Source organism: Nilaparvata lugens, chromosome 10 (assembly GCF_014356525.2).
Source record: "Nilaparvata lugens isolate BPH chromosome 10, ASM1435652v1, whole genome shotgun sequence".
Lineage (NCBI taxonomy): Eukaryota > Metazoa > Arthropoda > Insecta > Hemiptera > Delphacidae > Nilaparvata > Nilaparvata lugens.
The window spans coordinates 35,964,352-35,980,050 of NC_052513.1; the positions used below are offsets into that span (position 1 = coordinate 35,964,352).

The 15,699-nt window shown below is 34.1% G+C and overlaps 2 protein-coding genes across 6 annotated transcripts in view; one reads left to right on the forward strand and one right to left on the reverse strand.

Annotated features, from left to right (window-relative positions):
* Window positions 1-15,699, reverse strand: part of LOC111064421 (carboxypeptidase D) — an 85,012-nt gene that overhangs the window by 29,663 nt on the left and 39,650 nt on the right. The window lies entirely within an intron of this gene.
* Window positions 9,810-11,474, forward strand: LOC120353196 (golgin subfamily A member 6-like protein 22). The gene has a single exon (XM_039436005.1). It carries the CDS (start codon window positions 9,810-9,812, stop codon window positions 11,472-11,474), a length of 1,665 nt encoding a protein of 554 aa, XP_039291939.1.

Below are 15,699 nucleotides of genomic sequence, written 5' to 3' on the forward strand. Positions count from 1 at the left end.
AGATTGACAATAGTGTAATAACCAAAACCGGTCTTTCTAAGTATCAACAAATCTGTGGTTTTTGTCTGTTTCATTCAATATGAATAATTACCTCAATATCAACCACACAAAAAGTGAAAATGTAGCACCATTATATAAGATGATAACTGTTTACTGTTTTCCGAATAATATAAAAAACAAACTCTGCCCTTAATTAATATAGAATTAGCAGAGTAGCTAGTTGCAAAAGTGTCAAAAAATTACCATATCTCGACAAAATTGCCGTACATTTCCCGCCCAAATAAAATTCACGAACAATTCCCGGTTTTCCCGCCCCGTAGACACCCTGTTAAACAATTATTTGAAGAAATCTAAGTTCAATCGTAATGAAAACAACTTCCTTCAAAAAAATAATTTATTATAATACGTTTCGAGGGAAAAATTGAGAACAAAAAATTGGAAGAATCGGGTCGATCCGAGAAACATTTGCACCAAAGTCCAGTGTTATAAAGAGTGTTATAAACCACGGCTTCGCTCCAATATGAATGTCTTGTAACAACGTTATAACCTCCTTATAAACAAATACATTTTACAACAATGTAGGCCAGGGCTCCCAACCTACGGCCCGCGGGCCACATCCGGCCCGCGAATGGATTTATTCCGGCCCGCCGAGAGTTATTGCAACAGATTTTTCAAAATATATTTTTGACAACAACTGTGAGCTCAGTACTCATCCCTTACTAGCCACTCCATTTCTTAATAAGTGTAAAATTAGCTGTAAAGAAGCAGCGATCAACTATTGTGAGATATTAGCAAATGGTCTGCACGGACTGTACATGTCCCTGTTTGAACGCTACAAAGAAGGTAACCTACTTCCATTTTAATGTTCTCTCCCAGAAAAAGACTTAAAAAATATAAAAAACCATGCTCGAGCTATGTTTTCTCTTTTTGGATCTACCTACAAGTATGAACAGACATTTTCAAAAATGAAGTTTGTTGAATCCAAATACTTCCTTGTCAGATGAGCATTTGAAATCAATTTTAATGATCGGAACCACAAAGTTTGATCCTAAATGGGCGGACAATTCAAGTGGAAAACAAATTCTCACTAAAAATGAGTATTCTCTTTTAGCATGGTAACTTTTTATAAATTCATGCATTGTCAAGTTTTCTTATGAGATTTTTACACTAAATAAATTGGAATTTGTATTAAAATGAAATTAATTGGTTTGTTTCTTCCTAATTAAACATTACTTAAAACCTCTCATATTATATAATAATTGTACACCCCCCAAATCCCCCGTCGTGTGTGTCCCCACAAGTCAAATTCCACGTACATCCTTGTTATTGGCCCTCTAAGCCTCCCAAGAATTAACAATGTGGCCCTTGGATGAAAAAGGTTGGAGACCCCTGATGTAGGCTATGCTGTATAAAATTACATGTCCCATGTATGAAATTTGAACATTAATTCTGAAAAATCTAGAAGGAAAACTGAGATTCGGGCTTCGAGGTGCACGAGATTGATATTTTTAAAATCTAGTATGTCCAAAATTGGGAGATCTCAATCATTCCCGTTTTTCCGGTATGCAATCCACAAATTGACATGTGTTGATGCGAAAAAATGAACAAACACAACCCTACTCTCTCTTATTATATTGATTATTGATATTAGATGCGATGATTATATTTATTTTGTACAACTATGTAATAGATTCTGAAGAATGCAATGGATGCTTATTCTTCTCCTTATCCTTCTTCTTCCTTATCATCTATTTCATGTTCTTTTTGTACTTTTGCTCCCTCACATATTTCCTCCTTTTCAAAAATAGACTCAAGTGAGAAGCTCTATGCTCCTCACTGTATCCTCTTATAAGTAACGAGGCCATTTATTTACAACAGTGTACTGTATTTGAAAAAAGACGAAGAGCACACTCGAAAGATTTAGAGACTATAGTGAGCCGCCGGGCTGGAAAGTCAACTGGCAAGGGAAAAATAAACTGAACGAGGGAGAGGAACAGGGATAAAAGAGAGAAAACAGTGAAAGAGAAAGAGGGAATGATCAGGGAGGAGGCGAATAATAAAGGAGTGCTCTCAAAGGAATGACGTCAAACCGGAGACAATAAAGAATACTGGATTGCTCCCTATTCCCTTTCCACGCCTTGTTTCATTCCCTCTTCACCATTTCCTGACTCGTTCCACTTTTCTCTTGTCTTTCCTGTATTCTTTATAATCAGTTCCTTGTCTATTCTAATTCGTTGCCATTTTGCTTTGATATTTTTGTTTATGTTAGTTAGTATAGAACTTCTTTATAATTAATAGCTATTGTCATTTTATTTGTGTGCGTTTGATTTTGATCATTGGATCAATTTCAATTGAATTCATCATTTGATTTGGTGGAATATCTCAGGTTCTTGACATCGTTCCTCGTACTAATGATGATAGAATAGAGTTTGACTAATTATTGTATTCGATTAATAGATTAATGATAAAATACTCTCATCTACTACATTTCCATAGCATCAGAATTTATTATCACTAAGTTAACTATGGCATAGAAGAAGGAAACACCATAGTTCAAGGTCAAAGAAACAATATTTCTCTCACTTCACTCCGTGATTATGGTAAAGCAACAGAAACTATTCTCTCGATTTCCCAATAAATAATTGAAATATAATTCTCCATTCATATTTTTTCTGCTGCTCTATATTTTGAAAGTAAATTTACTCTATATTTCAGATTTCTGTTTATAAGAGGTTGCTAACGATGTAAGAACCAAATCAAGTTTTCAGATTTTTCCAGTATATAAATCGTTTCAAAATGTTTATCCAAGTTCTTATTTTACAATCTTGCAATAAGCTGAAGTCAATCCCAAGTAGTACGGTATTCCAAATAACAGTGACCCACAGGGAATCTGAATGAATATTCTTGTCCTGCAAATCTCATTCCACCGCCTTCTGAATCGCATCTTCCTGCTTTCGACTCCCTTAAATACTTGATAACATGTCCTTCGTCGCCAAATTGCGCAAGATCGGAATAATGTAGCGGCTCACCTCCTTTAACTATTGAAAGGATGTCGTTCCCTTGAATTGAATTTCACCTTGGAGAGTTGGGAAGTTTTGAATCTTGCATTCTCAATCGGAAGATACTCCCTTGACATGTTTGAGTCGGTAGACGGGGCTTGATCTTGCTATCATTATCAGTATCCTCATAAGATGCTTACGAGTGTGAATGTTGAATGTCCGGTGTGTGCTTGTCCTTTAAATTTCTATTATTTTTGCTTTGCAGTTTTCTTCCTTGTCTATAAAAAATTTTATTTTGCAAAACGTATTGCATTGCAATTCTGTATCTATTTCAATTCTCAAAAATATGTATTGCTTAGGTAAGTACATCTTATCCTCTTTCTTTTCAAAATTTTTCCTATTTAAAATCTTCTTATTTGCTATCTGAGTTTCCCCACTTTTCTTTATTCTCTTTCACACGTATTGAATAATGTTAGGCCTACACAGGTTCTTTTTCCTCATATCCATATCCACTATACATAAAATGAACAAATTCATCTTTGATTCCAATTCTTACTGTATTAATTCTCTTCAGTAGCTTGTCTATTATTTCGTTTTAATTTATTTTTGCTTTTTCTTTCAGCAGTGAAGTGATTGAGTTTATTGAAAAACACGTATTTTTTAAAGACTTTCATTATTCAATATTGATCTCTCATATTTATTACATTTCATTGTCAATTCTTGCTTCAATTGTTTTTGTTTTCTCTGCATATTTTGTATTGCTAACGACGTGGTTAAGTGGTAGATTGGACATTATTGTCCAAACTTCGCCACATCAACATAAATAAAAAGTCATTCTATTCTATCATTAATAGAAAGGATCTCTCTTAGGAAGAAACCCCCTCGAAAAGATACTTTTGATATTCAGAACTGTTATGGAATAGATGAAGATGTTCCTTAAGTTGGAATTAGTACCAACAGTTATAGAAACAGTATTTCTCAATATCCAGTTGAAGAGTATGATATCATTGTTAATGAATAGATGTATCTTCATTTCAGCATTTTTTTCTTCAACAGCACTTCATTAAAAATGTCATAAGAGTGTCTGAAAATTGAATCACTGTATCAACAACACATTGTACATTTGAACGATTTGTCCATCTTCCAAATTTCATGAATTTGTACATCTTCCTGTCTTCTTCAGTATAAAAGTACTGCAGAGATCAAATCACAAGAAGAATTAACTCATCCTTAAGACTTTGCTTTCAAATCCTAGAGATAATTTTCTCTCATCTTGAATAATTTATCCACTGATAAAATTATTTCGTTCTCCAATCTCTAGAATCTAGAAAGCACAGCACTTGAAGCTGAAATGAAAACTAAATCTTTCTAGATGCCTTTCCAAATGGTGCCTTTCTAGACTAGATTAATTTGATACAATCCACTGTTCCAATAGAACGGCTAAAGAAACTGAGGATTGATAACAATGGATACAGGCCAGCCGTAATGAGCCCCCATTTTCTGAAGCACTGAACCTATAAATCCAACTGATTATCTTGTTCCTAAACACTGAAAAATTGTTGGAGCAATTTATTTCGAACTTGAATTTATTTGTTTAAACAACGATCATTCAACGTGAGAGCCAAATGCAATTTGAAGGCATGTTTTGGTTCACAGTCTGAAGCTTCAAGTGAGCCATTTGTTTCATTTTCTGTTTTCTCAAAGATCTGAAACTGTCAAAAGTGGACTTTCCGATGTGTTAAACAACTGTAGTTGAAGAAGATTAGTATGGATTCTAGAGTAGAGACTTCTGGCATTCCTTCAAAATAAGATTGTATAGTATCACCAATTCTTAATTCAAAATATTATCTCCAATGTGTCTTGCTTTTCATTCCAATCCTATAAATTCCTTGAATTTGAGAATTCAAATTGCATTTGTTTGTCGTATTTTACATTTGAAATTGATATTTTTTCTCATGCGCTTGCAATTTTTCTAATGTTTTTATTAGTTATTTTTCGTTTCAATCTTTGCTGTTGTTTTTAATGACTCATGGCATGCTGTAAATTCTCCACCTACTGTGGGCGTGTCTTGTCTCAGCCAATGACAGCTTTCCACCTTGATTGGTCAACAGCATTCACGAATCTGTCAATGAAATAGCTCCATTCTGCATTTCAGTGTCTCCTATTTTAATTTACTAGGGATTAGCTACTAGCCACTCATATTCATTTATGATGGATAATTCTATAGTCTGATTTTTACTCTATGTTGGAGCCAGCTCTAGTTTTCATTTTTCGTTTTTGAATTGGACGCGCGCTCCTCGTTCAGTTCGTATTTCTTTCACTTGAGTGCATCGCGCTCACTAGCTGGTAGGCTGTTTCTTTCAGTTCAGTCTCACTTTGTAATAGCTTGCCTCGAGTCGGGAATTGATATTATTTGTCGATCATTCCCAGAAGAAAATCGTTCTTCAAATTATTATTTTTTCGTTAATGTTAAATCGTACACCATAAACCTACGTTTGGAAGAGTGTTTGCCAAACTCCCGTTAGTTGAAAGTTTTAAACTATTATTTTTCGATTGGAAAGTTCACCGATCTATAGTCTTTAAAGACATTGTAAATATCTCGTCAGAAATATATGTGCACCGTTATATGATGGAAGCCGAATTTACCAACAGTAGATGACAATTAAGCTTGCCTTTTCACCATCCTTGATTCATCTCCTACCTCGGGGACACCTGAATACCTTACCTGGGAGTTGTAAGCTCAATAATATAAATATTACATTAGGTACTCTGCAGATTTTCGGTGAGTTGTTCTTTTATATATTCATTGCATGTACTTGTTTCTGTAGAGATATCACTTGTTTCTTTTCTATTCAATACAGTCCACTTTACATCAAATTATGATTACCAATTTAAAATCAATATAAATTTCGTAAAGTTGAACCTTAGAGTTACATTGGTCATCCAGGCCGAATTTTATTGGCTAATTTTTATTCAAATATTTGGCAAGCACTTATCCAATTTTATTGTAAATCGTTTGTGCATGCTAGGGTTCAAACCTGTTTGTACATTATGAATTGAGCCGATCAAGTTGGTTCACTCTTATCTCTATTGTCCGATCGGAACCGTTACTTTGCAATGCTGATAACGTTATCACTTAGCTTGCTTCGTCTATTGAGCTTTCTCTGTTCAATTTGTACTAACATTATCATTTTGCTTGCTTGAATCATCAATGAAAATCGTTCATTGTTGCATTCGTAATTTTATTCGAAAATTAGTAAATGAAAATCATTAAGACCTTTCCAATATCCAATCATGAGTGAAAAGAAGTTAAAGCTCAAACGAGCTAAACTTGAGCAATATTTCTATCGTATTCAACATACTTTCGATTTGTCGAAAAAGGCTTTAAAAGAAGAAGCTAGTGCTAAACAATTTCTAATTCTCTATAGTTCCACTCTTAAAACTGTTCAGGATTATGAAGCTGTTGAAATGGAAATACAGGAGCTTGAAATGGAAAAAGACCCGGAATTTGTACCCAAATTTAGTAGTTCACATATGGAAATGTTCGAACATATGGAAGCAATTGCTAGTGAATTGAAAAAACGCAGTCAGGTTGTACCTAGTGTTTCTACCCCGGCTCAACCTGTATCTTCCAATAAGGATTCGTCTAATATTTTACCGAAAATTGAAATTCCTGTGTTCGATGGAGATCAATCAAAATGGGCGGTATTCTACGAAATGTTTAAATGCATGATTCATGACAACAAATCGATTCCAAATCAACAAAAGGTCCAATATCTGGTGTCCAAACTATCTGGAGAAGCGGCTAATATTTCACGTCATCTACCACCTATTGCTAATAATTATGAAATTATTTGGGATGCATTAATTAAGCGGTTCAATGACCCCCACTCACTCTCAAATGTGTACTTGAAACAAATTTTCGAATTCAATTGTCTAAAATCTGAGTCTCGTGCAGGTTTAGTTTCTAAAGTCGATCAGTTCTGTGGTTCAATTACTGCTTTAAAACGCCTACGAGGTGAAGATGTATCTGATGCAATATTTCTGTTCCAAGCGTTGAAAATTTTAGATCCTGTTTCTCGAAAGGCATTTGAAGCTTCAGTACATACTAAGGATGATCCCACATATACTGATTTTGTTTCATTCATCGAAAGGCAGATTAAATCGTTACCGCATGACGAATCGTCTAAACAATGCAAGCCAGTAGTGAAACCAATACCAAAATCCAAAGTGTTGGTTGTTCAATCGAATTCGCAAGTGACCAAATCACCGGTAAAAATATCAGAATGTCTGAAATGTTCGATGACAAATCATAAATTGATCAATTGTCGTCTTTTTCGTCAGTTATCACCTTGGGACCGTTTTCGTTTTGTTAAGGAGAAGGGTTTGAGCCACATATGGCAACCACGTGCTCTCCTAAAATTTAAAAATTGTAGATTTCTGTTATTTGTTGCAACACGTGCTCTGAACATATTGTATTTAAGAATATGAATGCTCGAAGAGCTAGAATAATAAAAATATTAATATTATTGAAGCAATTATTTGATGATCAATTATTTGAATGGTGATCACATAAAATGATAAACATGATATATGAGTAGATGTATTTATAAATTAGGTCATGAAGTAGATTAGGCTATATGTATAAAGTATTCAACAAATATAATGTTATATAATAAATTATAATTTAATAATTATTATAAGCTAATTAAGTTAGATGGATCCGGATTCATAGGCTAAGGACAAATTTGTAAATAGAATAAATTGGGTATATTTGATTGAAACAGGTTGACAATGAGTATAAGAAACCTGCTTAATTAATTAAGTAGTAATTGATTGGTATCTTATTAATTTGATTTATTCAACTCGATTGTAATGATTACTGTATGACATTGTATTTTGTTCATTTCATGTATTTATTATTGAAGTATTTGCTATATTAGATTTATAAGATTGATTAGCCTACTGTATTAATCAAATCAATGCATTCAATTGTCAGTATCCAAACTTCAGAGTTTAAATATTGATAAAATATATGATATCATTTGTTTTAATAATGAAGGGGAGCCATATTTTAAAATGATTTAACATAATAAACATTATAGTGAATTCAAATTGATATGTGAATCCAATTTTAAGCAGAATATTAGCTGAAGAGTTTGAGTGTAGGCGGAGCTAGAGGGCGAAGGGTGATGAGGGGTGGAAAATCGTGGTGCTAGTATATATGCAGGCAGACCATGCCTTGCAAGTTAGTGGCATTTGAGTGGCAGTTAGTGGTAGTTGAGTTGCAGTGAGTTGCTGTTAGTTGTAGGAGTGAGTTTTTGGTTTCAGACTTCAATTATCCTATAGGGAATTGACTGAGCCAGGTAAAGATTGTATTTAGAATTTTCAATTTTTCTCATTTAAAATCCACACCACCCCACCCTAAAAAGCCCAAATAAGTATATAAAATTTCATAGCATCATAGTAAAGAGCAAACTTAATTATTACTTCTCTTTAAATTCATATCTATAGATACAGTTCTAATTAACTTCTTGAAGCTTACAGTTGAAATTTTCTTCTAAGCACAAATAATAATTTTTTTTAAAGCAAGGCTCCCCTAATCATATTCATTCATTAAAATTTATCAATTCTCTTATTTTTGACTATAATCATATTTTTAACTAGAGTTGTTCAATATTTTGATTTAATTTCTTATTGTTCAAGTAACCTGATAAAAGTAATAAGAACTGTTTGTTAAATTTTGTTGTTTAAAATTAAACTTGAGCTGTTGTACTTTCAAAAACTTAATCATCTTGTATTTATATCTAATCATTACTATATTTTTGATCAATTTTTTATAAATTCATATAAATTTAAAGTTCAATAATAAATTCATAATTAACCTTTGTTTTGCCTTTCACTTTATACATTCCCTTACACACGACCCTGATCTATCTATCTTTATCTTTTTCTTCAATACTATTATTAGTTCAGTGAGTGAAATTATAGTAAAATAATTATTTTATCAATCCAAAGTGATTGATTGGCGCCGGGCAAAATACCGTATAGAGTGAGGGAGTTCGAAACCCACTCTAAACAAAGACCGAAGTGGGGAAGAGTTCAAAATGTCGCCGCAACTAGGGGCCAGATTCTGAGTTAATCTGCTGAAGTGTATCAAGTGAAAGTGCATAATAGTGAATTGGTATACATAATCATCTTCATTTGTGTGAAATTCTTATTGAGTGTGCTACAGAAGTGTGATAATTATTATTATTAGTATTGCCAGGTGGGAAAGTTATCCGTTTAAATTCTCCAAATTTTCAGTGTTCAACCTATTCACTTAATTACTTTTTCTATCAATTTTTGAGTTCGTATTTGGTGCACTCAACCATATGTAGATTTCTATATAGGTTATAAGAAAGTTGATATTATTTATTCTCATTCAATATTACTTTAGGGGTAGGTTTATTTTAAAAGTCTGTTATTTGGGTTTAATCAATCATTCAGTATGTTATTTTGGTGAATATAGTTTTGGGCTATATTAGTAGAATTGGATATAGAAGTAGAGAATTGGAAGCCCTGAGTATAGTATCATTTATATCTCTTTTATATTATTTTATCCAGTCAAGCACCATAGAAAGTTAAATTTTAATTATTTATTTGTGGGTGTAGTTCATTAAACAGTATTTCATTTTTGTGTGTGAACATTATTTGGGTCATGTATGAGCTTCGTGATAAGTAGGATTAGTAATAGGTTCGTAGTATAGGTTACCTATGTCAGGATATTTTCTTAGAAATAGGGTTGTAAACACACTTCAATCAGACACAATGGCAACAAATGAGAGCAGCACAACAAATTTCGAAAGCAGTGAGGGAAGCATAGACAACACCATCGAGACCAGTGAGAGTCAGGAGCAATATTCACCGGAGATGTTACCGAATTCTGACATGGTAAATCAACCTGGTGACTCTCATGACGACCAAGAGCAAAATCCGAGTGGAAAAAGGAGTGAAGCAGGACTATCAGGAAACGAAATGGACAAGATTTTCAACTTATTAACAAGTATGAGGGAAGATATGGGTGCCAGCTTCGAAGAAAACAGTAAGAAATTGGAAGAGAATAAGAAAGAAATGAACGAAAAGTTAGAAAAGTTAAGTAGCAATGTAGAACAGCTGGAGAGAAGATTTGAGAAGAAAATGGAGGAAAAAACTAAAGAGATTTGTGGTGAGATAGCAATAAAAATAACAGCAGTTGAGAAAAACGTCGAGAGAATAGATAAGAGACTTTCAACAGAGATCGCATCGGTGAGAAAGGAGCTATCAGAGAAATCAGGTGGAATGGATAATGCAGCCTTTAAAAGATTTGAGGAGCAGCTCGCGGAATTTTACAGAGAGAAGGAAAGGATGAGAACGGAATTCGAGAAGGCCAGGACACAACCGATTATCGTCAACACCAGCTGTAGGGGATCGGATGAAGTGCCAAAATTTGAGAAATATCTGGAGAATCCTATGCAATTTTTGATTAAGTTGAAAGAATATTTGCGGCGTAGTGGAAAAATTAACTGGAGTGAGCAATCAAGCATCATTGAAAAGTCATTCGATAGTCAACACTCAGCATGGTGGATGATTATTCAGGCTAGCATTGACTCTCTTGAACAATTTGAGGAGCGTTTCACTAATAAATTCTGGAGCCAACTCACTCAAGATTCAGTGCGAGAGAGATTGAGAACCGGAAAATTTATTAGAGGGAGGAAATTAAACGCAAGTGAGTACTTCATAAAGCAGATGCTCATAGCAAGGAATTTGACACCGGCACTCTCGGATGAAGAAATCATAATAAAACTAGTAAAACATTATGGAACTGGACTAGAAACAGCTAGATTCAATAGGAATGTTAAGACAGTGCCCGAGATGGAAAAACTATTGGAAGAATGGAGCTTGCAAAATATCGATGTTGAGAAGAATGAATTAAGGGAGAAGCGAGAACAAAAAGAGAAGAATGTATGGGTACAAAGAGAAGAGAGAAAGAGTCCGCAAATGAAAAGAAGAGAGCAGGAGATTGGTAACGGACAGCAGCGTCGGGACAACAATCTGACTTTCAACGGCCATAAGGAAAGAGAAGGATTCATTCGAGATGGAAAATGGAATAGCGACCAGAATGCTAATTGGCAGAACACCAATTCGTCACCAAATGTGAATTGGAGGAGGAGAGACGCGAATCAGCCACGCAGTCAGCAGAGTCCAGCAGGAGAGAAAGAAGAAAAACAATGCCAACGATTTGAAGAAAGGAATCCGCAAATAAAGAGAACAGGATATGGAGATGATAATTTCGGATCAAGGGGAGCAATCAATCATGATAACTACTCGCAGAGAAGTAATGCTGATGACAATGGAAACACCTTTCAACGGAATAAAAACTGGAAAAGAGGACAGAATGACTACCGAGAAAGAGGGTCGTTTTCAGATGATAACTGGAGAAGAGGTGAACAATGAGATGGAAAATATGGAACGTGACAATCCCCAGAACTGATTATAAAATGGAGCAATTTTCTAGTTGAGAAAGTATGTAAATAATATTATATAATAAGTCCATTAGTGTGAATAGATAGTATTAAAGAAATCATAATAATGAGGAAATGGACAGTAGCTTGTGAACAATTAATAAACAATGAAGGGAGGACAACAAATGACTCACAAGAAGGACAGAATGAAAGTGTAAGGGCTGGAGTAGAAAGAGAAAGTGGTAACACCTGCGAGATGAGCGAGAGACATGAGAAGGAGTGAGATGGAGAATGTATTGTTCACGGAGTAAACAAGCCAGTAAGCATTGTGCGGAATTCACACAAGGGGTGGATTGAGTAGCCTTATTGTGTGAAGGATGCACTATGCTGAAAAACTTAACTGTACTTAAAACTTAACTTAACTTCACACAAGGGGTGGATTGAGTAGCCTTATTGTGTGAAGGATGCACTATGCTGAAAAACTTAACTGTAAATGTGTAGCTGGTAGTATTAATTATTGTACAGTACAGTATGATGAGGAAAGATAGAAACGAAAGAAAAAAAATGGAGCAGCGGACGTGGTGGACATCATCAGCTTACGAGTCACTAGGGTAACGGCCAGTCAGAATTCAAAGTAACATGCAGCATCCAATGATCTGGTTGTACCGCGATGGAGAACTACAGTGATCTTCAAACTTCTAGACCGTCCATATGAACTCATGTTGTGGTGTCTGAAGTGTGAGAACATTAATTTCATCACGTAGTTTAATCTTAATAACCATCCTTTTAGTGTTAATATCGCAAAGACTAAACTCATGTTTCATTTAGTATTTGCTCTTGAGAGGGGGGTTTTGAGCCACATATGGCGACCACGTGCTCTCCTAAAATTTAAAAATTGTAGATTTCTGTTATTTGTTGCAACACGTGCTCTGAACATATTGTATTTAAGAATATGAACGCTCGAAGAGCTAGAATAATAAAAAGAACCGTTTCTCGAAACTATTGAGAATGCATTTGAATAGCTTACCTAGACAGACGCTGGGGCATTATTCTTTTGAAAATAGTTTGAGACAAAATCATTCTTTCCTAGAAATTTGCTAACAGCATTCCTAACGTCAGTCACAGACACGTTTACAATAGAAACCACATGGCCCACTGTGCTTTGTGTCAACCCTTGTATATATCTATAGCATAAGTTGATGGCAGGTGAATGAAAATTGTGAATAGCGATATAGATATATAGTTAGGAGAGAAGTAAATATAGATATGTGAGTTAGTTCACAATGTAACCACGTGGTTAGCATATGCTACAATTTTACCACGTGGTTAGCATATGATATTATTGAAGCAATTATTTGATGATCAATTATTTGAATGGTGATCACATAAAACGATAAACATGATATATGAGTAGATGTATTTATAAATTAGGTCATGAAGTAGATTAGGCTATATGTATAAAGTATTCAACAAATATAATGTTATATAATAAATTATAATTTAATAATTATTATAAGCTAATTAAGTTAGTTGAATCCGAATTCATAGGCTAAGGACAAATTTGTAAATAGAATAAATTGGGTATATTTGATTGAAACAGGTTGACAATGAGTATAAGAAACCTGCTTAATTAATTAAGTAGTAATTGATTGGTATCTTATTAATTTGATTTATTCAACTCGATTGTAATGATTACTGTATGACATTGTATTTTGTTCATTTCATGTATTTATTATTGAAGTATTTGCTATATTAGATTTATAAGATTGATTAGCCTACTGTATTAATCAAATCAATGCATTCAATTGTCAGTATCCAAACTTCAGAGTTTAAATATTGATAAAATATATGATATCATTTGTTTTAATAATGAAGGGGAGCCATATTTTAAAATGATTTAACATAATAAACATTATAGTGAATTCAAATTGATATGTGAATCCAATTTTAAGCAGAATATTAGCTGAAGAGTTTGAGTGTAGGCGGAGCTAGAGGGCGAAGGGTGATGAGGGGTGGAAAATCGTGGTGCTAGTATATATGCAGGCAGACCATGCCTTGCAAGTTAGTGGCATTTGAGTGGCAGTTAGTGGTAGTTGAGTTGCAGTGAGTTGCTGTTAGTTGTAGGAGTGAGTTTTTGGTTTCAGACTTCAATTATCCTATAGGGAATTGACTGAGCCAGGTAAAGATTGTATTTAGAATTTTCAATTTTTCTCATTTAAAATCCACACCACCCCACCCTAAAAAGCCCAAATAAGTATATAAAATTTCATAGCATCATAGTAAAGAGCAAACTTAATTATTACTTCTCTTTAAATTCATATCTATAGATACAGTTCTAATTAACTTCTTGAAGCTTACAGTTGAAATTTTCTTCTAAGCACAAATAATAATTTTTTTAAAGCAAGGCTCCCCTAATCATATTCATTCATTAAAATTTATCAATTCTCTTATTTTTGACTATAATCATATTTTTAACTAGAGTTGTTCAATATTTTGATTTAATTTCTTATTGTTCAAGTAACCTGATAAAAGTAATAAGAACTGTTTGTTAAATTTTGTTGTTTAAAATTAAACTTGAACTGTTGTACTTTCAAAACTTAATCATCTTGTATTTATATCTAATCATTACTATATTTTTGATCAATTTTTTATAAATTCATATAAATTTAAAGTTCAATAATAAATTCATAATTAACCTTTGTTTTGCCTTTCACTTTATACATTCCCTTACACACGACCCTGATCTATCTATCTTTATCTTTTTCTTCAATACTATTATTAGTTCAGTGAGTGAAATTATAGTAAAATAATTATTTTATCAATCCAAAGTGATTGATTGGCGCCGGGCAAAATACCGTATAGAGTGAGGGAGTTCGAAACCCACTCTAAACAAAGACCGAAGTGGGGAAGAGTTCAGGTTGCTGTTTGAAATGTTTCTCGCCAGCCCATCGTAGTAAAGATTGTACTTCTTCCAACTGCGAGGAATGTAGTCAGAAGCATAATTCGCTTTTACATTTCGGAAATGCTTCAAATTCGTCATCAAATTCGGATGCGAAAAAGGTAGAAAATAATACTATTACCTGTTGTTCTATCGATTCGAAGTCGGCACCGTATAGTGTTCTACTATCAACTGCTCAAGTTGAGGTACCTGATAAGAGAGGTAGATTGCACAAAATAAGAGTTTTAGTTGATTCAGCTAGTCAAAGTCATTTCATTACTCGTAAACTTTGTCGTAAATTGCAACTATCGATTTCTCCTTTCCAATTAATTGTGAATGGTTTTGGCGGAAATTCGCAATCAGTTTTTGGTCGTACTTTTGTCACGCTTCAATCTCGACTCGATTCTAGTGTTAAATTTTCCATTGAACCATTAGTTGTCGAAAAAATCATGGAACAGCTTCCCACTAGTAAAATTGATAATTCTAAATTATCAAATTTGTTTGGTCTTCGACTTGCTGATGAAAGTTATCACATTCCCAGCGAAATTGACGCTATTATAGGAGCTGAATTAGTGCCCCATATTTTCCGAAATGGTCGTGTGGAAATTGATTCGAATTATTTGATGGCCTTGGAAAGTGTTTTCGGTTATATTTTGATGGGTAGAGCCCCTATTTTAACTCAATCTTCAGAAAATTCAACGTGTTTGATGACTTGTCTAACATCACCGTTGGATAAGTTAGTTCGAAAATTTTGGGAAGTGGAAAGCGTTCCAGATGTAGGAAAACAACTCACTGCTGATGAGTTGGAATGCGAGAAGAATTTTGCATCGTCCGTTCGTCGTAAAAATTCGGGTAGATTCGTTGTCTCATTATCGTTTTCAAAATCCCCTGATTGTCTTGGTGATTCTTATGCTATGTCAGAACGTCGACTCATCAGTTTGGAGAAACGACTGGCACGTGATCCAAACATGCGTTTAGTGTATCACGATGTCCTCTTGGATTATCTCAAACAAGGACACATGGAATTGATAAAAAATCAGAGTGATAAAAGTGGTTATTTTATACCTCATCATGCTGTAATCAAAACTCAGAGTCAATCAACGCCTTTGCGTATTGTCTTTGACGCAGGCGCGAAAACTACTACTGGAGTATCATTGAATGATATACTTCATATCGGCCCCAAGTTGCAAACGGATATTTTCGTTCTGTTAGTCAATTTTCGGTTATTTTCTATCGCTGTAACTGCTGATATAAAGCAGATGTATAGACAGATTCTTGT